This window comes from Macrobrachium nipponense, chromosome 5 (assembly GCF_015104395.2).
Source record: "Macrobrachium nipponense isolate FS-2020 chromosome 5, ASM1510439v2, whole genome shotgun sequence".
Taxonomy (NCBI): domain Eukaryota; kingdom Metazoa; phylum Arthropoda; class Malacostraca; order Decapoda; family Palaemonidae; genus Macrobrachium; species Macrobrachium nipponense.
Genome location: NC_061107.1, coordinates 20,205,470 through 20,232,418, shown reverse-complemented (window position 1 = coordinate 20,232,418; position 26,949 = coordinate 20,205,470). Strand labels below are relative to the sequence as shown.

At 36.1% G+C, this 26,949-nt stretch overlaps 1 protein-coding gene across 1 annotated transcript; it reads right to left on the bottom strand.

The window, feature by feature from the left end:
* Positions 1–15,622: 15,622 nt before the first annotated feature.
* LOC135215238 (molt-inhibiting hormone-like) lies at positions 15,623–26,268 on the bottom strand. Its single transcript, XM_064249755.1, has 3 exons — positions 25,775–26,268; positions 19,225–19,406; positions 15,623–18,510 (listed from the first exon to the last, which is right to left on the bottom strand). The coding sequence occupies exons 1-3, from the start codon at positions 25,835–25,837 to the stop codon at positions 18,396–18,398; spliced, it is 360 nt and encodes a 119-aa protein (XP_064105825.1). The 5' UTR covers positions 25,838–26,268; the 3' UTR covers positions 15,623–18,395.
* Between the last annotated feature and the right edge of the window lie 681 nt (positions 26,269–26,949).

The following is a 26,949-nucleotide window of genomic DNA, read 5'->3' as shown; positions in this document are numbered from 1 at the left end:
CCTGCACTGGGTACTAATCTGATATGTGACGTCATATTGCTAAAAAATATAAGAAAATATAGTGCAGCAACAACCCTCTGGATACAGACACCAATATATCTTCAAATTCGTTTAATTTATTTTTGAAATAATCTCATAATCTCAGTTTCAGTGAAATGAAGCCTCCATATGAATTTTCACCGAATTAGTAATTTTTTATTATGACGAGAGTGATGTCCTCTTGAAATGAATGTATATAGGTTACTTTTCAGTGCATATTTGTTTCTTTATTGTATTTTCCACCATATTGGAGAGTACATATGGTTGCATTCACTGTTTTAAACTTTGAAAAGTGCTTGTTGCTCTTTTTATGGTATAGTACTGCATTTCTTGTAAAAGTTAATAAGAGAATGTTTCAACATATCTGTTTGATTATGAAGTTTATTGCCAAACATTATTGGTTAGTGTTTGAAACATGCGCCAGACTGAGCACTAACATAGCTAATGCTTTTAAACTCCAAATGTGTCATGGTGAAGTTGCTTCCAATTTATGAGCTCACATAAATGGGCAAATATTTTATTTAACTAATACACTAAACTATGATGTTTACAGAGTGTTATCGGTATCATTTTTATAAAAGAAAATAAAAAAGGACAAAGATATAGCAGAAATTTATGCCAACTAACTTTAGTTCATGACTTCAGCAAAACTAACCATTAATCTGTCTGTAAAATATATCACGCATAATTCTTAATATGAAATGATGGAAAAGGAATCTGTTGCTAAAGTTTGTGATTTTACGTAATTCATTTAAAATTTAAGAATTATAATGAGAAAATGGACCCTTTTTTAAAAGCTTGAGCTCATAATGCAAGGTACTCCATACTGTATCATGGAAACTGATAAAAAGGCAATACTGTACTGTATCATCAATCTATATGAAAATGGTATAGAAAGGCATGTAAAACCAAACAGATTAAAACGGTGAACTCTGAACTCTTACTTGACCTTCGCTTTGTAATGATTCCTTTACATTTAATCACAATTAATCCTCACCTGACTACATTTGCTGGTGTATCCATATGAACCATTGCATCATTAAAACCTCGATCTCACTTTAGTATAAGGAGATAGAATTTTCTAAAATTTTGTTTAATATAGCCACAAAATGTCACTCTCACATTCAGTCCAGAGCTTTCATTTACAATTGTCTCCAACATTTTCTTCCACTTATTAAAAACATTTTCTTTACTGGTGAAGCTGTCCCTTGTCATGTACCCCAAAGGGCTGCATTATAGATTTTGTGTTCGTGAGCAAAAGCATAGTTCACTCAGGAATTGTGTATCTGTGCAATGTAATTGTTTTCTATACGCAATGACATATTTTCAGTTCTCGGAGAACAGAATTTGTTCAATATCTGTCGACCCTTACAGCAACAAACTTGATAGACATGTTCCCCAAGCAATGACAGATGATCAAGTGGAGTCTGTAAGCTGCAATTCCTTGATTGGGAAATATTCTTTCTACAAGAAAAGTTACTGACCTAATGAGGAGAGATGTCGAGCAGACTTTTTTTCTAGCCTCTTTGTGCAAATTATTATTATTTTTTTTTTCGGTCAAATTGCAAGGTACTACCATGGCCTTCTGGCTCTTAAACTACTGGATTACATGCAAAATATTCCTTTTGGAGAAGAATTTGAAAGCATAAACAAAAGAAGGTAAATATAACAAATGTAAGAAGGCGGCATAAACATAAAAACAAAGAAAAACCTCGGTCGGCGATTGGCGGGAACTAGGCCACGGTAGCTGCTGCAATTTTACCATTTTGTTACAGTTTACGTGGATTTTTATTCGGCATTGTTAATATATTACCACGATTTGGTGTCCAGGGGCGCCATTTGATGGGGGGCAACTGCTCCACACTCCCAAGACTCAAGTTGACCCCCCACCCCAAGCCTCAACTTACCTCCCTCACCCCCCAAGCCCCAAAAAGTAACAACGGTTTTCTTTCAAAATGTGAAATCATAATTATATGAAATTTCTCAGAAATATTACGTTTCTTGATCATTTTCTGTCTACTAGCAATCAGTGATGATGAGATAAACAAACAGTAGTGTGAGCGCAATATTATACTAATTTTTGCTGAAATACCTTTCTCATGTGGCTTTAAGAAAACACATAAAATAGCTCAAAAAAAAAAAAACAGCTTATTAGGCTCGCTTCGCTCGCCGAACCGTCTTCTCCCCACCCCCCTCAAAAAAAATCTGAAATTACGCCCCTGTAGGTGTCTATTAACAAAGCAACACATGGAACGTTATCAAGCAAAAAAAAAAAAAAAAAAAAAAAAAAAAAAAAAAAAGAAAAAAAAAGAAGTTGTTTAGTATAGTATACTATTTAATCATATTCAGTTTTCTTTATTACCTAGGTGTGCATTCGTTTTCTATTATTAATTAGTGGTAGCCTTTGAAATTATATTTGGTTCTTAAATTTATGCAATTAGGGGTGAAGTTAGCTACTATGAATTCTTTACCTGTGCTAAGAGTGTTATGGTAGTATTTAAAACAACGTTCAGCCCCTACATCTGATGTTTCGCTTCTCCAAACGACACACTGTACGGGATAAAAGTTGTTTAGCGTGTGTTGAAAACTAGAAAAATGGTAAAATAGTATTCGTAATTACCTAGACATTTGGCTTCTTATTTGCAGGACCCGAACTTTTATAAGTTCGTTATTGATGGGAAATTAGTCACGCTATACCTCCTGTAGTTCGTAAGACCGTTATGTATTTTGTCCCATCTTAGAATTAACAACCGACTTATCAATTTGACTTTACAACAATGACGAATCTACTCATGGTGTAGCTTAAAATGACGAATGCTGTGTATTAAAATAATGTAAAGAAGAACTTTATTAAAGTAAAACTCATGTTAGCGACTGAAGAATTTATAGACGCAGTAGCCAACGAATAAAAGGGAGACGAAACGAATTTTGACCTAGCTTAGGGTACAGCATAAGAAATGAACATTAAAAGAATGGAAGAGGAAGAAAAAAAATTATTTTTGGCTGATGATGTCTTAGTTATTATAACGTGGTTAGGTAAAAACCGAAGTATTAAGCTTCATAAAAAAAGGAGAAAAGTATCATTCAAATGCAAAATGCAAAACAAAAACCAGAGCAGTAGAAGGAATTAGAGTGGAACAGAATATACCTCATTTAGTTATTAAAATAGATAAAATTATATATTTAGACAAAAAAAGGAAAAGGAAAAGGAAAATTATAAAGCCTAAGAACTAGATAACCACACATTCGATAACATTATTGTTATTCATAAGATGAATCCTATTCATATGGAACAAGCCCACAGGGACACTGACTTGAAATTCAAGCTTCCGAAGAATGTGGTGTTCACTAGGAAGAGAACTAAAGACAGAAAGAGATCACACCTATTAAAAAGAAACAATAAATTAATATATTAATAAATAGATAAGAATATATGAAAATGCAAAGAGAACAGAGAAAGGGTAGTAATGCATTGCATCTTCGCATGAATGTTTGAAGTTGTAGTTGCACGACGTCCTCAGGGAGACAGTTCCACAGTCCAATTGTGTGAGGAATAAAGGACCTCTGGAACTGAGAAGTTCCACAGCGAGTAACATTGACTGCATATTGGTGCTGCTGTTCAGCCAATCTGGTTGCCCTCGGCAGGAAATGGGGATCATGGATAAATTGCGAAAATGAAAGATCTCTATTAAAATACAACTTGTGAGAAATTGACAAACATGAGACCATCCGTCGATGGTCTAAGTCATAACTGTTATTATTAGGAAACAGAAACATTCCACCACGAACAACTCTATCTATAAGAGATAAAATCTCTGGCAGAAGCAGACATCCATACTGGAGAACAGGATTCTAGTAAAGAAAGGACAACAAATGACCTAAAATAGGATGTATTGATTTGATCACCGTCATAAATAGATGAGGCCTCTCGTACAGTGCCTAACTTTCGTGCGGCATTTGCTGAAGCTTTCGTTAGATGTTTCTCAAAAGTTACACCTAGAATAGTTTAAAGTTTCCTCCTCATTCAACAAAGTTCCATCCACCCGAAGGGGAGGAGGGCATTGAAAATTTATACGAGATCCGCTAATCAATAATGTTTTCGTTTTACTGGAGTTCAGCCTCATACCCCACCGACTACACCATACACTAATTCGCTCCCTGTCACGATTAACACTAAAGGCTGCTTCATTTCTCATAAGTGGAGACTTAACTACACCCTAAAGTGTTGCATCATTGGCATACAAACAGTTTTGTTTTCCAGGCCAACAACCAAATCACTTATATAAATTAGAAAAAACAGTGAACCAAGAACACTACCCTGTGGAACTCCAGACACATTAGGTCTTGGTTCGCTAAATATCCCATCAACATCAACTCGTTTCTGCCTACCTGTGAAGAAATCTTGAAGTAAACCTAAAACATGTCCGCCCTCTCCAAGATTCCGAGGTATATAAATCAGTGCTTCGTGATGTACTCAATTGAAAGCAGCGCTAAAATATATTTGAATTACTCTGCAAGACTTATCAAGACTTCTCGTTGCAAATGGCATATCAAGTCTAAAAGAGTATCGTAGGTACCTAACTGCTTCTTATAATCATATTGACCATCACAAAATATCCTTTAGATTCCATATACATAGTAGGTTAAAGCTAAGTTTGTCAGCAACTCTTAGCTGGTTGCCCAAGATCTGGTACCATGGTTCTTCTGAAGCTCTCTTGGGAAATCGTATAAATATTAAACGATGTAATGAAGTAATGGAAGAAATTTTAGATCAAAATAAAAGACGAAATGACCAACTTTGGAGAGCACGGGGAGAATAGAAATTGACCTGTAGTCACTGCAGTCTGCAGATATGCCATACTTTGGAATAGGCATTGTTTTGCCAAGCTTGCGCTCACCCGCAAAGGTACAACATCGACATAAAAAAATCTATACAATCTACTAAACCTAGGAGAAAACACACGAGAAACCGCCACCCCCCCCCCCCCTTTTTTTTTTTAACAAAGGGAAGAAACCAACAGGGTCTTCTCCAGCCCAGCTATCAAGATTATAAAGAAGTTTCTTAACACCCATGGAGCGAAATGCAAATTTTGTAAGAATGGGTTCTGGATGACAAATATCAGGGAGAGGAACATCCTCCGCAGATTACTTCAAAAGCTCAGTGAAGTGGCTCTGCTTTTTCCCCTAGGGCCTGTAACCAATCCACCATCATCTGAAAAAAAGTGATGACATCACAAAAGGGGTAGTAAAGCCCAATCATAACAGACCAGGCCTAGAAAATATGGAAGTCCATATTTCTGACTGTCGTTTTCATTGAACTGTACTTTAGGTAATAAATAACATTTTTTATATAAATTATGTTTTTAAACATTAACATCATTCTTTTGTAGTAGGAAATACAAGAGTGACAATAGGAATATGATGTATACCTATGTATATATGCAATGGCATTTATAGAAGAAAAGGCCCAGTTTTGGGGAAAAAATAACCCCCTTAGAAACTCTGGGCACGGGCCTGCAGACAGAATGGGTCAGGGGATACAAAAACCGGGGCAGGGCATGGGGCTTTACTCCGCAAACCTGATAGATTATGATGAAAGCGAAGAAAAGAGGTAGGAGTCTTTTCTAAATCAGAGTAGAAAGCGAGTGCCATTATAATACGCACAACGATAACCGTACCTGACGAGATAGACACTGGCACTTCTTCAAGCAATACAGTTGAAGACATATAGCAAATGTATCCACTTAGAAGCGTCCTATCATATAAATGCAACACTTCTTTATCGTCGAGAATAAAACGGCCGAACTCATTCCGATTGTTTCTGAGTTGAGTTGAGTATAAAATTTAGGGCAAAGGCCAAGCACTGGGACCTATGAGGTCATTCGGCGATGAAATGGAAATTGGGAGTAAAAGATCTGAAAGGTGTAACAGGAGGAAAACCTCGCAGTTACACTATGAATCAAGTGTTAAGAGAGGGTGGAAAGTAAAATGGAGAAAGAGAATATGAACGGAGGTACAGTAAAAGAAACGAAAGGGGGTGCAGCTAGGGGCCGAAGAGTCGCCGCAAGGAACCTTAGGTAATGCCTACAGTGCACCGCATGAGGTCCACTGACTGAACTATCCCCATACGGGAATTTCTGTTGTCGAGACTAATGTTCAACAAAAACCTGGACCGGTACAGTGCTGGGTGGTCTGGAAGCAGGAGCTCTTGCATAATTCTCACATCATCACCGGTGGTTCGTCCAAGCCGAGGCCTATTCAATATACTGTTATAATGGCACTCACTTTCTATACTGATTGCGAAAAAAAAAATCTACTTCTACTTGTGTGGAAATATTCTGACTAGTGAGGCTCTTTATTTAAGATAGGTCAACGATAATTGACAGTAAGTCAGCCAGCTAAGGAGTCTCCTAACACCACTTGCTATTCACACACATTAAGAAAACGGCGTCTCTTGTAATGTTGTGAGCAGTCCGTACCTGATTATCGGGAAATTTGAATTTTAGTGGCTAAATTGAATGGCATACTGTAACTTTAAAATTTCATTTTCTCAAGAAACAAAACCCGAAAGGCACCCTTCCAGAATACAAGCTTTCAGAAAAACCAAGTACCACGGCTGTATCTTTTACCGTTATTGTTTGTTTGTATGGCGTTTTTACGTTGAATGGAACCGGTGGTTATTCAGCAACGGGACCAACAGCTTTACGTGACTTCCGAACCACGTCGAGAGTGAACTTCTATCACCAGAAATATAAATCTCTGACCCCTCAGTGGAATGCCCGAGAATCGAACTCGCAGCCACCGAAGTGGCAGGTCAAGACCATACCGATCACGCCACTGAGGCGCTTTTTACTGTCATTGCTCCACATAGGTCCCTCACCTACCCCATCCCCTGAACGCCACGAATCGGTATCTGGATCTCCGGAACGGCTGTACCGATTTTGATGAAATTTAAGACCATTAGAGACCTTAATGGGAAACCTCTAACGCCAAAGTTTCATCCTGATCGCTTGAACATTTCCAGAGTTATAAACGGCCAAAGTCGGTGTTTTTGTATGCTCTGGGTGGCTGGGCCACCATGTGTTGAATTTGGTCTGTTTGTCATGGCAAAATCTTTTACATGTGTCATCAAACCATGGCTGGTCATTTGTCCTGAATTTGAAGACATTTCTAGGGATATACCTTACTGAAATAGTCATCAGCATTTCATTTAACTACTTCTTGGGATCTGGATCTGATATAGCATCTGAAGTATTAAGTACCTGACATGCTTCAATAACGTGATCCAAATTGTCTCTAGATTTCAGCCATACCATTTTTCTAAATGGTGGAATTAGGAATATACTGATTGGCAGATATGTCCATCTCAATGGCGCGGTGATCGAAGTGCCTATATACTCGTAGACCTTGAACTTCACAATGCCTGGAACACCTGTGAAAATGAAGTCTAATCTATTGCCAGATACGTGCGTGGGTTGGTCCCCAGTTAGCTGGATACTCAGAACTCCAGAGCAGATCGGCCATGTTTATCTGCGATATTTGAATCAAGGCACTCGCTGTGTTTGTTTGTTTGTATGGTGTTTTTACGTTGCATGGAACCAGTACTAGTGGTTACTCAACAACGGGGCAATTCTATCACCAGAAATACACATCTTTCACACCTCAATGGAATGCCAGAGAATCGAACTCGCAGCCAACGAGGTGGCACGCCAACACCATACCGACCACGGAGGCGCTTGGCACTTTGCATCACAGTCTTCACAAACAACAAACAAAGCTTTTGAACCATGTGACTGAGCCATACTAATCCTCTCCAAGATATTTGGATTGTGGTAAACAGCAATTACATTGTAGATCTTACTTTAAAATCTTGGAAACTAAGAATTTCATGGCAACTAAACTTAAGTTTTTCTGACTATATATATAGTAGGTCGTGGACTTAATGTAGACAAACATACCTTGCGTATTTGTGGTGTACGACATTGGATAAAATCTGGGTCATCAAAACCTGGGATTAAAAACTCGACCTTTGACTTGTTACTATTTATGTCTCAAATAAAAACATCAGATCGTAGTTACGGGAACCACTCTGGAGATCAAGAAAATTTGACTTTAATCCCCGAATATTTGAGTAATGTAATCTGCAATTTTTTTTACAGTAATGCGTAGCAGGCCCAGGGTTCGGCTCAATGTCTCCCAAAAGAATTAAAATTAACAACACAAAATTAGTAGCAAAACTAATAAATAGACTCAACAACAACATAATAAGGACAACAATTTGGAAGAGTATTACTAAGCCCTTAGTTCTGTGTAGACTAGCATGATAAACCTAATTTAGAAATCTAAGATTTGAAGAGAACTAAACGTGATATATATATATATATATATATATATATATATATATATATATATATATATATATATGCAGAGAGAGAGAGAGAGAGAGAGAGAGAGAGGAGAGGAAGAGAGAGAGAGAGATAGAGAAAGAGAGAGAGAGGAGAGAGGAGAGAAGAGAGAGAGAGAGGAGATGTTGGAGCTACAGTAAATGCAGCTATAGTCACAAGAGAAACTGGAGCACCCAACTTCAAAGCGAGGCGGTCAATGGGAAACTACAGTCGTAACTGGTACCCCCTAAATGGGGCAAAAAAAAAAAGTGGACAGAAGGTCAGCTTGGACATGCCCCAAAGAATTTTAAGACGGTGGGCATCTACCTTGAAGTTAAACATGAGAACAATAGAGGGAATGACAAAGGTAAAAATCGAAGCCAAAAATAACCAATGGCATATTGATATATGGAGAAAGAGCTTAAGAAATTAAAAGGAAAAAATTAAGGAGTAATTTATGACATTAAATTTACGTAAGTGAAGTTATTAGCGCTGTTACAAATACACTTGCAATAAAATAGCATGGATAAATACACATTTGGTAGCTTCATTAGGCAAAATTAAGAGTGTAGAAGGCTTATCTTTGTTATTACACAGGTAGCTGAAGTAAAATATTTGAATTACATCTTCGAAGAACACAAAAACAAAGTAGTGGACAAATATTTATATTGTGTTTATGGCAGTTACACAATGCTACCTCTCTTTCCTATTAACCAATATCTACCTGAAATGATAGACTTGTAACTGGTGAATGCCATCTCCGTCAGAATATCTATGATGATTTGAAATGCTGTATGAAAATTAAAATGCTAAAAACGCAGCTAAACCCAAACCACCTCACGCTCTTGCTGCTCAGCCCATTTACCGGTACAACTTCCTACATAACCATTTTTGTGTTGATTATGAAATTTTCACGTACAGGGATCATGAAAATTGACACTGACGTCCCTTGGTGAGCTATTATGGTAGGATAAGTTACAGTACTTACCTTAACACTGTCAAATATCACCACTGACCACTGTGAGTCTCACCAGTACGGTCTAGCTCTAGACCTAGACCGTGGTCACCAGCACTGGCTATCAGAGAGATGACATCCAAAGCGTTCGTGTAGTGTGCCAACACCTACTGGTATTTTTTGTTTGGTTCGACAATACTGATAGCTGTCCTCTCGCGGAAACAAAACAGCTCACAGCTGTATAACCTTTATTTTGTGAATCATAATATTTAGGTGCTAATCGTTAAAAAAAGTATCCGAGATACTTTTGTCAAGTGTTTGGAGTTCGGCACTGGAACTACCACTTGTCAATAGTCCAAAGCTCAAACTTACCCAAAGCCTGACCTTGAGTCTAAAGGCCCAGGGTGATGTTCTGGGATATATTTGTGAAAAAAAAGTTATATGCCCAAAATTACGGCAACATAATAAAAATAACATAATCTATTTACAACCATTTCCTTTCCCTGAGGTAGTTGTAGTACTACTGTTCGCCCGGACCGCGACATGACATGATGTGAAATGTCTCAAGTTTGGAAGACTTTCTATACCCCGTAGGGGGTTAGTGCCTTCATTGCATTTCAAGGGTGCACTGTAGGCATTACTAAAGGTTGTTTGCAGCATCCCTTCGGCCCCTAGCTGAAACCTTTCGTTCCTTTTACTGTACCTCCATTCATATTATCGTTCTTCTATCTTGCTATCCATAGTACAATTGCGAGGTTTTCTTCCTGTTACACCTTTCAAACCTACATACCTTCTCTCAATTTCCTTTCCAGCGCTGAATGACCTCATAGGTACCAGTGCTTGGCCTTTGGCCTAAACACTATATTCCATTCCATTCTATAACCTTTATATTATAACTAACTCTGCAAACTGGGATACATACGGTCTGACTTAGATCAAGAAGTTTTACGGTGATATCCTTGAAATACTGTGCAGTTGTTCTACACGTTAATTTGGACTTTACTATTTTAACTTTATAATTAGACTTTACTTTACTGCACTTCACATTGGATCTGAAAGTCAGAAAAAAACTTTCTGCTTCATTTATGCACTACTGTATAAGATGCTGACACTACGCTGCATACTTTTGCAATAAAGGTAAAATCCCTAAGCTCTAGTGAACCATGGATCACTGTCTGTCATTGTTCCTTCTGGCAGACGCTATGCTGAATCAATGTGCAAACTTGCCATGGACATCTTGGTAATGTCCACATGCACATTCTTGCTAGTTTTGCAGGATTGTTGCAATGCACCATCCATACGCTTTCTAATCAGAGCTTCCAAGCGCCTATCAATACCCAGGCACTGAACTATCTATTTCTTGGTTGTCAACTTGTATTTCAGATAGAACTCTTCTGATGTTGGTCTGTACTCTGCAATTATATATCTTGCTAATGTAAAATCCCAGCGTTTTTAATCTTGCTGCTACTAACGATGGTAAACTTACTTTTGGACCTGAAATTGCCAATAAGGGTTTGTGGTTTGTGTGACTATTATTTACTTTTCCCAACAATAAAGCTTCATACGAAATCTTTTATTTATTTGATGAGAACACACTTCCCTCGCATATCGGTAATTTTTCTGTTTATTGCTACTCAACTTACCTTGTTGTTCCAACCATTATATGCCTAGTATATCTTATACTTAATAAAAAAAATTGCCCATTAAGAAAGCTAGCACAATCTACTGAACCATTTGTAAGGTTAGTTTTTCCAAAATCCTTATACGCTGCATTTCTTTATTATTTTATTTATCAAAGTATCTTCAATTGAAGTCATTCACGAATAACAGGCATTTTCTTTAACCAAGTCATAAAGGAGTCTACTGTCTCATCTGGTGCCTGTAGCGCTTGTCAAACTGATAACCTTTAAGAATTTATTAGCCTGTGGAGGAAAATACTCTGAGAAAACCTTGATTACTTCTCACTACTGAGTTGTCAGCTCTCCACGGTGTGCAGGCCCGTACCCAGAGTTTTTAGTGGGGGTGGGGGTGGGGGGCCGTTTTTCTCAAAACTGGACCTTTTCTTCTATAAATGTCATTGCATATATATACAAGATGAAATACTTGAAAATGTTATTTTAGTTATATTAAGAAAAATTGGGTATGCAGTTTATACCCTTCTACCCAATTAGATGCTATTCAGTGTACTGACTTTGGTTAACAGAATTTTACTTAGAATCCCTTACATATATGGTGGCCTGTATCATATTCCTATTATCACTTCTGTATTTCTTACTACTAAAGAATGATGTTAATGTTCAATAACATGATTTATATAAAAAGAACCATTGCAGAAAAAACATAAGATAGCTATCTATTACTTTGTAAATACAGTTCAATAAAAAGGATAGTCACAAAGTATGGACTTCAAGAATTGTTTTTTTTTTTTTTTGTGGGGGGGCTCGTTCGACCCTCCCCGGTACAGGCCTGGTGTGGCTGACTTCTTTTACTTCCACACTGGCAGTTGACACAGCAGTGCCCTTTCTTGAAGCATCCCTATCACTCTTATATAAATCTATAAGCTGGCTGTCCATTTTTTCCACCTGGCAGCCACTGATTTTCAATCTTTCTTTATGCCCTATGGAGCTGGACCCCTTCAAATCTAACTGCTTTCTGTTTTGTATTAGGCTAGCCTATGTCTTTCAGGGTCTCTGAAACCTAGGCTGGGTTAATCCTGACTCAAATCTAATCTAGGCTAGGTTAGGTCAGGTCTTTGATTTTGTTGTGCTCTTCTCAAGCTTCTTATGCCAACAATGCAATGCTGCTAAAAGCCTTTAGATACTCTCTGTAATATAACCTAGCCTATAGCTATATTTACTACCTTATGCGTGCCTACATTCACCGATTCCATATAATCCACGGGAGCCTACCTGGATACTTTCCTGGTTTAGGTCTACTCCAACTAATAGTAACACGTCATGTAAAATGGATAACTTTTTCCAAGACCATGACTTCAGTTAAGTAATTGTTGTTCGTACATATCATCATCATTGAGGAATGCCGACTGTGAATTATTTAAACCAGCAACAGCCTTTAACAATGACCTCTGATATTTTGAATGTCGGTTTCGAACTTTCCGTGTTCTTTATCATTATGAGGAATTAACGTTATTATTTATCAAATACGAAAAGACATAGCCAGTTATGAAGCACTGACACCTCCACAGATTTTGGCACTGATCTTTGACTTTTGAAGGTTTGGACTTAGCTCACTTGACCATTTGGGAAATGTTGACAAAATTGTCAGTATTCAAAGGACACGACGTAATGTAACAGGCTTTAACGACTTAAAAAAAAAAAAAAAGGTAGATCCATATAACTATTCCGCGGCGAGCTAGACTATGGCAGTTGACGTTCTTCTATACCGTTTTACCTCCTGAACAAGAATTTAAAGTAATATTTTTTCGGCCGGCTGTAATTTACCCCTAATTTACCTTTGAACTCTATCCTACGGTAAAGGGGATCCGATGGGAATGCTGGGTTTGAAATACCAATAAAAGAAAAAAAAAAAAAAAACTAACCTCAGGAAAAGTAGTAATAGGATGTACAATAATCTATTCTCTGAGCAACTCACCCAGGTAATTGAGGCACCTTCGTTTTCTTTAAACGAAACACTCTTGCAGCTGCATATAATGCATTAATAGCAATCCTCGGAGATGATGAATGACGTGGGCTGACTCATGTAAAAAAAAAAAAAATAATCAAATAACCGCTCTAAAAGCCACTCTTTCGTAGTTCATCTTCGTTTATTGCCGCCATAGCTTTTATTAAACGGGGTATTTTCAATCATCTTAAAATTCTACCAGCACTCGCATCAAATGTGTTATTTGTACCTGCTTCTCTTCGAAAGTGAAAAGCGCTGCTTTTTGGATTGTACGTTCCATTTTTGTAGAAATGGAGTTTTCTGCGTAATATCAGAATATGGGTGGGCCAAAAGTAGCCTCACAGTTACTTCATGAACTGTTTCTCATTCAAAGTACTCTTCAATAGAAAATTAATACTGTACCATTAATACATGCTACTTATTTTTATCCTTTTCATGTCACTCATTCTTAAATATGCCACTTATTCAATTGATATGAGACACAACCTTGATATTTTAAAACGGTTTCGTTTTTTTTTTCCTTTTTTTTCGTGCATGTCTAGATATCTGCACTAGCCCGCCCATTCCTTCAGTTCTCTCTTACCATTCTCCCTCTTGGATTATGAAAAGCAACAACTAAAAATGTTATCAAGGTTCCCGAAGAAACGGGCAGTACTATGTCAGTCCAGTCTCGGTCTGGGACTGGGATGTGGGTAGACCGTTTACGTCAATAGTTATAAAACGAGTTACTTCTAATTATAGACTCAAATACATTAGGCTTCACAGAAGTCTCCTACGACACTTATTAATCTTTTCAGTTTTGTTAATTTCCGATGTGGGACGACTTGGAATCTCACTTCATTCCTCTTAATTATTTTTTCATAATTTGTATTTCAACAGAGATCTTCCACATTTGCAATTGATCTCTGATCGCCTTTATCTGCCGAGAGCAACCAGATTGGCTGAACAGCAGAAGCACCAATATGCAGTAAATGTTCCTCGCTCGCTGTCGAACTTCTCAGTTCCAGAGGTCCTTTATTCCTCACAACGTTGGACTTTGGATCAGTCTCTCTGAGGACGACTTGCAATTGGAACTTCGGTTCGGAAGTTCAAGCGAAGTTAAGAAGCAACACATTACTAAACTAGTACTATTTTCCTTGAATTTTAATTCATTTATGTATTTGTTAATTTATTAATGTATTATTTCTCTTTTCTATTAATTGGGGTCTCCTCTTTCTTGCTTCTTCCTAATGGACACTATATTCTTTGGTAGCTTGAATTTAAAGCCAATGGCGCCTTTGGTGGACTTGTTCCATATGAATAAGTATCATCTTTTAACAATATACTAATAATAAAATAAAATCTTGACTTAGTTGATGATGTACTAACTCCCGGCTCCTAACCATGTATACTTGACATTGAATGAGTGAATGATATATTTCTAAGCATAAACCTTTAGTTTTTTTATAATTTGAGAAAGACTGACAGAAAAAAAAATAGTCTAACGTCTTAATTCAAATTGTATTATACTGTGCGACTATGCTAAGTTTATACATCGCAAATTCAAACTAGTGGCGGTTGATATTGCGCCGCCAGTTCACTTTAACGCTCAGAAAGAACTGGCAGTTTATTTAGATGCTTTTGTTAATTATTTATAGAAAATAGGCGTACCAGTTAGCTAAAAACAGAAGAGTTTTTAAATGCACTCGACAATCTCATTAAGTCAGGATCAGGTTTGGATACGACCACTTTGTCTCACCGTAACGTTGGTCCTTGTTCATATATCTACATATTTACATTTTTCCCATTTTATTTACTTTAAATAATCGAGGACAAAGAAATCTACGATGTCAGTGCCCCTTATATTGGCATTAGAAATACTAGCCAACAGACTACACAACCAGGACCGATTTTAAGCCTATTTTACCAATTTGATGAAATTGGGTCATGCTACCGAAAACATGAAAAGAAGAATGACGATTTCGAACTCCCGAACGGTATTCCTCATCAGTGTAGACGTTAAAATGTAAAGCGATGAGGTACAGTTCAGGTATTCGAAAGTCTTTCATTTTTGCATAGAAATATATTTTAACATATAATTGTGGATTCTTTAACAATTTGTTCTTTACGAGGCTGTGAATTTCTTAACATTCCTCACATTATTATGCAAACTATAGGAACTGAAAATTTCCACTTGGAAAATCATGTTTATATCAGAGTTAACAAAACCGTCCAGCCTTTTTATCAAGAATCGTCAAATAAACAACGAGAATTAAAGGGAAAAATGAGAAGAATCTTCATAATGCAGAGTTTATTTTCGTATACGACATTATTTTTCTTAAAACACTTCTCAGGGCTCAGATAGATTTTTCTCAAACAAATGACAGGCCTTTCTTGATAAGTCAGGTCTCAGATTTGTCTTCAGTATCTCTATTACACTGGGATGTATAGATATCTTGGATATATTTTCTCATTACTGCTTCAAATGAAGAACACTTGCAAATTATATAATAATAATAAAAATAATAATTGTATCCCATATATATTTATCTATATATTATAATATACATATATATATATATATATATAAGATATATAATATATCCCATATATATATTATATATAAACATATATATAAATAAGGGCATAAACAAGAGGACCTGTCCCGTTTGAACTATGCTTTGCCAAAAATAATCCTAAAATAGATGCAAATGATGTAAAAATGACAAACAAGCGAATATTCCTTCTCAAACTCAATTTTTCTCAACTTCTTCCAAAGTGTTACAAACTCATCCAAGTGACTAAAAATAAATGCGAGTGTTAATCAAAGACTCTAAACTAGTTTATTCCACTCATGATTGACCCTAGCACCTGATGGAAATGTAGGTAGATGGACAGAGGATAGATGATAAATAAATGAGTAAATAAATATGCTAACAACAACTGAATGACTGACTAAGTGATTGTGTTAATAATAATACTAATAATTCTGAAATACCTCATTCATACAACAAATTCTCCAGCCTCTTCTTTGGCCAAAGAAGAGAAAGAAAACGTAAACAAACAATTATCATGGCACCAACAACTTATATTATCATTATCTTAACAGGACAAACGTCTACTGAATAATAACTAAAATGTATGGTAATAACTAGAACGAGTAATAAATTAACAATTCGGTGTCGCCTGCATTCAGCGCATCGTACAAAAATATATAAATAATATACATTTGGTTATCGAATAATTGAAGGGGGAACATGTTTTACAACTGTTGGTTAGAAATAAAAGCGTCCCCCCTTCCAAATGAGATCATCAATGTGGGTTTCAGAGAAGGAAATGGCAAGAACGAGACGAAGGAGCAAATGAAATGTTTCCGGAGTCTTCTCAGCTCGATTTTGAAGAAGGAGAAGAGGAGAGGTGGAGCATACATTCTGTCTACGTGAATTCTCGAGAGAGAAAGAGTTTCCTGCCCTGTGATTGGCTTATCAACAGCCAATCAGGAGCGTCGTAAGGGACAGGCCTATACATCAAATCCATTGATGTGAATCTACTATAACTGCTTTGGTGTTGCCGTTGTGAGGGGTGGGGGAAGGAGAGGTCTATGGAAGGGCCTAAAAAGGTCCGTAAAATGTGTTTCGCATTGCGATAAAGATACAGGAATTTCAGGACAGGATATTTGCGATCTATTTATTAGAATGAAAATAAAAAAAATAACTAATGCGCATGTTAAACAGTATAGAAAAATTATTTCGTATTTATTTTAATTTTCGTTGGTGAAACAAGGCTCTATTTGACCATAGATTTTAGCATGTTTTGATTTACATTAAAATTTAGGAATATAATGTTTATAACTTATGAGTGAGGGGAAAATCTTGCACGGGTCCCGAGTAAGCTGATGGTAGGATCACACGTTGTTGAAATGGGGTACAAAATCAGATTACATGTGTCAATTCGTCGAGATGAGAAGACTGAAACATACAAAGCTCATATCCAAAAAGGAAATGGAAGAAGAAGGAGAAAGCGGAGAGAAATTCCTATCACTAAAAGAATGTCCTTAAAGGAAGTCCTGAAGGAATATCCTATAATATCATTGAATGAGGTAAGTTCGCATCATTACATGAAAACAAAAGACAAAATAAATAGTTTTAATAAATAAATACGAATTGACGAAGTTATAAAACCAATGCTATAATAATATATAAACGATCAAGCCAGGAAATACGATGAATCTTTGACAAAAAAAAAATTGATGTAGCATCACTTGATCGATCATCAGTCAGGTTCTGAAATGATCTACTCAGTCGTTCATGATGAATTCCATTTCCACCAATAAAATTACTTTAGAAATTCTTTTTCACGTTGATAATGATGATACTGAAAGGGAAGGCTGAAAAATAAAGGAGATTACGTGTCAAAAAACAATAGGGAGACAGAATGAAAGACACTTAGGGCTTTGGCTTCCTTATTTGTTAGAAGTGAAATTCTGGAGGAAGGTTATCAGAATCACAATGATTTCAGGTTTGTGGTTTCTTAGAACAGATATCAGAAAATATAGTCCTTATTTTGACCCTCTGGTTGAAAAAGGGTCAATTTCAGGAATGAGGATACAGGAACGAAGATGTGATTTCTAAACGGTGGCAGCAGGAAGTTAAGAAGTAATAAAGGGAGGCTGCTCATCTCCGCAGAGTCAACTAAATAACTAAGAAGCCTAAAAACTAAGAATTGCGCGGTTTGGCAAAAAATACTGCTAATGGTAATGAACTGGGGATGGTGGTTGAGACCTCAAATGATGAGAGATATTGAGGAGATATTGAACGTGATTATTCAAGTGTGATGCGAATTTGTTTCTTATGTTCCAAGAGGACTTTAAAAAATAATCAGCTGGCATCTAGTTACCTGGTCATTTGGGATAGTGCTAAAAAAATGAAGGCTGGTCCTTCATCTGTCTTGGAGAATCACAGATATTCAAAATGATTTATAATTTTGGCTGGTGTTAAATTTAATGAAATTTATGATTGGGATATATGGATTAAAAAAAAAAGTTGGTTATCTGATAACGTAGGAAAGCAGAGGAGCTATACTTAAACTTCACCGAACCTATTGAATAACCTTGACTCAACAGTAACATTGCTGACAGGCGTGGAATGTGAATTACGAAATCATTTGAGAAAAATAAAATAAAGCAGAATGATATTCATTTAAGAATACACTGGGAAAAACAAGATGACTGCTGATGTTAGTTTCCATATCTAAGCTGATGTTCTTTTTTTTTTTTTTTCTTCCGGCTGATATGTCATGTTCACAATGTATCGGTATCACTTGAAAACATGGAGTATATTCTGGCGTGTGGTCCTGGAGCTTATTTTAGAGGATATTTCAGTTGGAGGGCGTGTTTTTCATTTTCTCCCGGCTCGTAGGATGCTCATCCATCTGTTGAGCTGTTCCACGTCGCCGTGACGTTCCGTGGCGTAGACGCACCACAAGAAGTCCACGTTGTAGAAACAGTCCTTCCTGCAAGGTGGAAATCGCGGCTCTTTTTAATGTGATACTCATGAATATTCCCTTTTGTGCGCTTGACTTAGTATTCGCGCATATTTTATTTGAGTATATATATATATATGAGTATATATATATATATATATATATATATATATATATATATATATATATATATAGATAGTAGATAGATAGATAATGAATATATTAGGTCTATCCAGTTTCTAATGAGACATTTCTTGAAAAATCTTATTAAAAATGGCAAAAGTAAAGACAATAGAGATTATTTTCCAGTATGACATAATCATTATCATAAATTACTACCATATTTACTATGTCAAAAAGAATTTTGATACATAAATGAGTGTGGCCTATGTTGCTGGTACCTACAGCGGTGCCTGAAGTACGATTATGACTTACTTTAACCTTAAAAATACTGTGTCAAAAATAATTGTGATACAAAAAGGAGTGGTGGCCTGTGTTGTTGGCTCCTACAGCGGTGCCTGAAGTACGATTATGGCTTACTTTAACTTTAAATAAAATAAACACTACTGAGGTTAGATGGCTGCAATTTGGCATGTTTGATGCTTGGAGGGTGGATGACCAACACACCAATTTGCAGCCCTCTAACCTCAGTGGTTTTTAAGATCTGAGTTGGACGGACAGACAAAGTTTTCTTTTACAGAAAACTATAAAAAAAAAAAAAAAAAAAAAAAAAGTTACCCTCACCTGCATCTGGTGCCCATATCATTCATACGGAAGATGTTGGAACAATCGTCGCATACCCTGACGACCTTCTCGTATAGGTCCCTGTTGCCCATGACACCAGGGCATTCGTCATCTAGGTACCTGGCCGACGTGCCCGAGACCAGAAACAGGCTGATGATGACCAGGGCTGTCACCAGGACTCTCTGGAATACCGGGGGGAGGTTTCCAGTTAGAATTATAAGGGAAGCAATAGCAATCATATCGTTAATTAAGAAGATGAACCAATGAACTATATGAATTATTAATGTAAATGTTGATTTTAATCCCTTCCTTCTTTTGAAGCTCTAAAAAAATATATACATGATAACCAATAATAATAGCGAACAAGGAAATATGAAATAAATTATATATATATATAAATATATATATATATATATATATATATATATATATATATATTCAAAACTAATGCGACACTAACAAAACAAAACAAAATTGTCAAAAGAAAGAATAAAAATATAAGCTTAAAACTAAATTACAATACTAACAAAAAGATATTACGTATACACATGACTGCTGTTGTGAAATACAAATAATTCAAGTTACCCGGATATATTTCATTCATCATTCTTTCATGTTTCTTTGTTTCTTTGTGGTTTGTTTATAGCGTAAACTTGTGATGGATAATAATAATAAAAAAATGCATAACGCCTCAACGCATAGGGGGGACTTCATTTGGCTTCTTGACCTTACGTAATTTAATGTTCACGCACCTACTTGTAGTACATATGTCTGTTCACAAGCAACAACCCATTGTTAATTTAAGAGTACACAATCAAAGAGGATTGTACTTTTTTTTACGTGTACTGATAAACTTGAAAAGCAAACAAAATCGAAATCATAATGATGATAATTTTACACGCTAAGAAATAAGAAGCAAAATAAATAAATAAATAAATAAAAAATAAAATCTCAATTAATTACCGTCTCCGTTAGATAAGGGTAACTGACGATTCTTATAATTTTTCTGTCAAAGGACTCCTCTTTAACATCACACGGCATTTCATTTGCTCTTTCCGGGAACAACAACGTTGGCCCAGCGCATACCTGAACGTGCGTACGTGTGTACGTGCGCGCGTCTGTATGTGAGAGATGACGCAACAGGCCTTCCCCCTTGCGCCACGTTGTGAAGTGTCTCCCTAATAATCGTCTGAGTTTACCCTAATCATCGTCTCAGTTTTTGTTATGCATGGATTTTCGCGTTTGATGTCTTGCTTTGCTTTCTTGCCTACGCCTGTCACGTTTTAGTTATCTGTTAAGAAAGCTACTGTAGCGGCTATGTCTACCCGTCCACAATTGTTCCTGTCCGCCCTCAGATATGAAAAACTACAGAGGCTAGATGGTTTTAAATTAGTATATCGATCATCCACCTTCCAATCATCAAACGTCCCAAATTGCAACCCGTTCGACTCGGTAGTTTTTATTTTATTTAAGGTTAAAGTTAGAAATAATTGCGCGTCTGGCAGCAATATACGACAGGTCACACCAACGGGTCGTAGCTAAGGTTTCATGGGCCGCGGCTCACACAGCATTATACCGAGACCACCGAAAGATAGATACATTTCTGGTGGCCTTGATTATACGCTGTAGCGGCTGTGCAGAAAACGCTTTTGCGCCGGAGTTTGACTTCATTAATGTTTGCGTCGGATTTCTGCTGTTTTTTTAATGATACATTACCAGTTCTTCTTCTCTCAAAAAAAGGTTAAAATTTCTTCCATTGTGTTTCCCTATTTCATAAAAAGTTTTCCCGGTCTTTTTCCCTCCGCGTGGACTTTCCAGATCTCTTCCAGGTGGATGTCAGCATTGCATGGAAAACTCAGTCAGTGAGTCTACGGAAATTCCCGTGAACTATAACAAAAGGTGAGTGAAACGATTGTATAAGACGGTTCTCCCCCCACTACAGCCAAGCATGTTATAAGAGCACGTGTATTTAGGATACTATGTTTTACTGTATGGTGTAGATTAAACTTACGTTCATTTGGTGTCACTGGTTAGAAAATTGTTCATAAGGAAGCGTTTCTCTGATCATGTGCCTCATAAAACATTTTATTTCGTCTAAAGTGGCTCACCTGAAAAATCTCTGACTGTAAGGTTTTTTAAGAACTTTGCTTTCACGCTTGCATATCTCTTGAAAAGCTTAAGAATGATTGTTTCTTGTCAGAAACTCTGACTATCATTTGAAATGATCAGAAACTGCGCGTAAATTTATAGGTTATTTTTCGTATCTCATTTGAGAATAATTCCTATAAAAGTGCGTTGCTATCCTGTACAGAAACGAAATGACGAGCTAAAATGCAGGGAAATAAGCGACGGTAATTATAAGGAAGTGTCCTAATCTGACCTCGCTCAAGTTGACCCACTCTAACCTCAGCCAAGTCTTTATGTCAAATGTAATCTGGTCCGTTTTCGATATCCCGCGAGGTTCTGGGCCACAATGATCCTGTATTACACTAATCAACACTGCTGTAATTCTGATTTGTGACTATGTTGTTGGGATCAGGCTGTAGCCCACAAAACAGGAATACAAGACGAAAACGATAGTATAAGACCGTTTTATAAGATCAAGGATAATAAATATATATATATATATATATATATATATATATATATATATATATATATATATACTGATAAAATCTTATATGGGTAACCAGTAACTACAGAAAAATATTAACAGTGAAATACATAGATTATTTGTCAAATGAACACGCGAAAAATTATGTTAAATTCTGGTAAATGTAAGTCAACTTTGATAAAATTCTGCATGTAATACTATCAAAACTGTAAAATATTGTATATTTTCTCTAACAAAAGATAAGATAAAAAAGATCTGGCTCCTTTGTGATCGTGGACAATTTTATTAACACACTTTTCGTATTAAAAAATTTCAATCGTAGTCTGTTATTTGTAATAATTTAATATGGGCTGAAAAAAAATTTGCATTACGTAATAATTGGAATTCCTCTAATTAACAACCCCAGGATACACAGAAGTGTGGATGGTGATTTCGACGAGGAAAAAGCGTAAGAGTATTTGCAGATATAACTAAAATACACCGAACTCCCCCCTTTGGGAGTAATTAATGCAAGACTTCATGCTTCCTCCTGAGACCAGTTCTTCTCTCTCTCTCTCTCTCTCTCTCTCTCTCTCTCTCTCTCTCTCTCTCTTATGTAGTTCAGTGTGAGGTGTGGTCACACGATCAACCATCAGCACCGCACGTGTTTTGGTACGATCTCCTACAAGGCGCACACTTGTTAGTAGTAGGAATAATACTTAATTAGAACTGATCATTTAGTCTTATTTCCATTCTTTTCTCTAATACTTCGCCAGCTTGTTAAGTAACTAATCATACTATATATTTACACCGTTTTAGACAGATTGACCTTGTGAAAAAAAAACTCTTCTGAGGTTTGAATACAAGTCTGATTACGACCGGATATCGAATGAAAAACAGTATGTACGTATATATACTTGTATGTATATATTTGTGCATGTATGTATGTATATATGTATGTATGTGTATATATATATACACACACACACACACACACACACACATATATATATATATATATATATATATATATATATATATATTATATATATATATATGGCACGTGCTAATACAATTAAGCACTGCTTGAAAATTTAAAATAATTAAATTTAATATGAGTAATATCAAGAACACTAAAAAAAAAAACTGGGTTGTATATCATATCTGTACCTAAGAACTTGCGCAATGTAGACTAACTGTCTTTCTTGAGAATTAGGAAGCAGTTATTTCGTATGCATTTTTTGCCTTCGTAAATAGTATGTCCTTGCGACCGAATTCGAGTTGTCTGTCAGACGCCAGGCCATGAATGGAGTTCAGTTAGAGACGGAACGTAATACCTAAAAAATGACGTCTTAATGAATGCTTGGAGAGAGAGAGAGGAGAGAGAAGAGAGAGAGAGAGAGAGAGAGAGAGAGAGAGTAATTGGATCGTTCTTATATAAAACCTCCAAGGATGTTAAAGCCAACTGCATCGAATATTCAAACATTACATAGTTGGGAAAAAAAACCTTGAACCCTGTATTGTTTTTCCACGGCTTAATAACATTATTTGATGGCTTTGCCGCTCTTCCAAGGCGTCCTACGATGGCAACGGACTTGGTATTCAGAAACATTTAATCTTAATAATGAATAAGCCGGAAGAGTTTCTTATTCCAAAAATGAGCGAAGTCTTCAAAAAAGATAGTGCGACCAAGTTATTACGACTGTGTGTATGTGTGTGTAGGTAAGTAGGAAATAAATGATAAATTGAGAGAGAGAGAGAGAGAGAGAGAGAGGAGAGAGAGAGAGAGAGAGAGAGAACGTTGTAACATCGTGGATGAATTTCCTGATCTGAAAAAAGAACTTTGATAGGCTTGACTTGACTGAACCGCATAGTATATATTGTTCAGTTGTAGATAGATAATGTTTTTTTTTTTTCTCTCTCTCTCTCTTCCTCTCCTACTATCCCAATGGCATCACTCTAAATAAAGAAACGATTATCTCTCTCTCTCTCTCTGTAATTATATTACTGATGAAAATAAGTACACAGGATAACCTGTTCCATCGTTCATTATGATATCTTGCTAGAGAATTTATGACTCAGAATTAGACAATCTGCCACCTACGTCACCGCCGTATAGTCGTACAAAGAATTATTTCATACCAGAGAATTAGTTTCCACCAAAGAATTATTTTATATGATTATTTTTTCTTCCTCTAAAAAGGTCCCAACCCCCCCAAAAAAAAAAAAAAAATAAAAAGAATAAAAAGACCATTTGAAAAATATAGTAGGATATATGTGGGTTTCAGTTTTTAGGTCGGAGATATTTACCGCCACTTGAGAGAAGAAATGTTATATATATCTATATCTATATATATATATATACATACATATATATATATATATATATATATATATATATATATATATACGTACACATATATATATACAATATATATATATATAGTATATAATATATATAGACATATATATATATATATATATATATTATTATATATAATATAAATATATATATAGATAAGATATATATAACATTTCTTCTCTCAAGTGGCGGTAAATATCTCCGACCTAAAAACTGAAACCCACATATACCTACTATATTTTTCAAATGTTTCTTTTATTTTTTTTTTTTTGGGGGGGGTTGGGACCTTTTTAGAGGAAGAAAAAATAATCATATAAAATAATTCTTTTATATATATATATATATATATATATATATATATATATATATATATATCTAATATATATATAACCATATACTATATATATGAGTGTGTCTATACATACATACATATACTATATTTACATGCATAGATGTTTTTGTGCATTTCATTGCATTCTATTGGTGCATTTCGCACAAAAAGGAGTTAAAACCACGCGCAATACCGCAAAATTTAAAGTAACCATATGATTTGCACTTATCGTAAAAATTACTAGTAAATAAAAGTCAAGACATCAGGTTCCCATCCACGGGACGTTACGCACCGTCCCATAAACTCGCGCAAAGGCAACCTCCAGGCTAGAAAACTGGTTGAATCCTAAAATTGATTACTTTTAGAATACCGATGTTGTACAGAAATCGGTGTCATTATTGTCGTAAACAATATAACTGCTCAAAATGTGATATTTTATATTTAGTGGATTACTTTGGTGTTTGCTTAAGGTCCTTATGAAACTCGAGTAGGCTAAATTCTGTTCAGCATACGACTGTCTCTTTAACCAAACAACAGCAACAACAGTAATTAATATCACCTGCATTACAAATTATTATTACATGCAATGAGCAGTAAAATTTGCAACCCTTTTGTCAGTCACAATATATCCAGTTCTAAGCGAAGAGATTTCCAGCACTGGTTCAGCTGTCATTGATAATGAATGAGAGCTGAGTTTCGAAAGCCTTCTCAATGTTAGAATATTTTTTTCTAAAGTAAATAAAAAAAAAAAGTAGCTAAATGAGAACAGTAAATGATCTCGACGCATTACGAATGAGGCCTCAGTGGTATACGATAGAATTCAACCCTATTTATTGACAAAATAAGCCTGAATTTGAGAGTTCTCCATATTGGCAGAAAGCAAAGAAAAAAATTGAGGTGTTTTTGCAACTTGAAGCGAACTCAGCATTTCTATATCGTTTGGTGTTTTGAAGGGACATTTTTAAAATCAGAATCAGTGTGTGAATTGGCTTTGTCGATAAAGAATCTATTAAAAATGCCATATCTATCAACGAAGATACAAGAGCACAGGTAATCAAAAACGAAAATAAAAAATCTTCATTTGACGGAAATGAATTGCTAAGATCAACCAGAAAACACGTTTAACTGAATATCGTTTCATTTCAGGGCCAAATTCACTCGTAGACTGAAGCAATAATAATCTCTAGTTCTAAAAAGAGTATACTGAACGCACAACGAACTACGCAAACAGTGTTCTTCTTAGTTTCTTGTAAATAACACTTACCTGGGCAGAGATCCCTTGCGCTGTCAGGTTTACCATTCCTTGCAGGTGCTTTTGAGTAGACATGAAACACTAAGCAAGTAACAAAACAAATGAAACTGATATAGAACTCTCAGTCGACACTAAACTTCGTCTTCAAACTGGACAGACACTCAAAAGCTGAGTTCGGGTAAACAAAGGAATGCCGGGAAGGTGCGAATAGGATGGGTTAACAGACACAAACAGAAGGGGGGGTTTGGGGATGGGGTGGGTGGGGGAGGGGGGCTAGGAAACAGTTACAGGACAAAGGTTAAGGTTACGGGTCTGGTCGGACGAGACTTTTGAGAGAGAGCGAGCAAAAGAGAAAAAGAGAGAGAGAGAGAGGGAGGGAGGGAGAGGGAGGAACGTGCGGTGGCGTATTAGTCTAGAGAAAGGTTTCTCCAAGCAGTGCCTTCGAAATGCACGGCTCAGGTATACTCGCTCGTCCTTGCGTCGTGCTCTGCGGCAGAGGAAAGTTTACGTCCCGTCCGCCCGAAGTTACAGCTTATATAGCGACCTCTGACACAATACTGACGTCATCGAACACGTCATGGGGGACGCTGGATGCCGCCGTGACGTATGAGTACCTGGATTTTATCTCTCTCTCTTTCTCTCTCGTCATGTTAATGAGCCTCTAATTAATGGATAATAATTTGGTATTAATCTAAAAGGCTTTTAATGAAACTTAATTTAGTATTATATATACATATGTGTATGTGTGTATGTATGTATGTGTGCATAATATGTATGTTATGTATATGTGTGAACGAATATGTAAAAATTATTGTATTACGGTCATACATTAGTGGCACAACTGCATGATATATATTTTATATATATATTATATATAATATATTATTATATATAATTAATATCTATATGTATGTGTGTGCGTGCTGTGGTGTTGCGTGTGTGTGCGGTGTTAGTGTGCACGCGCGCGTGTTTGACACTGAAAATGCCCTAATGAACTGAATATAAACGTACTTCTGAAGAAAATATTAGCTACGGAAATGATAAAAGTACAACTCTCTCTTGAAGAGACTAATTTTGTTGTACATTCCTAATTTCCTATTAACGGAGATAAAATGCCTTACATTAATATATTTTAAGACGACGGATGAGGAACCATGATAGAATAAAAAAAAAAAATGGCAGTATAA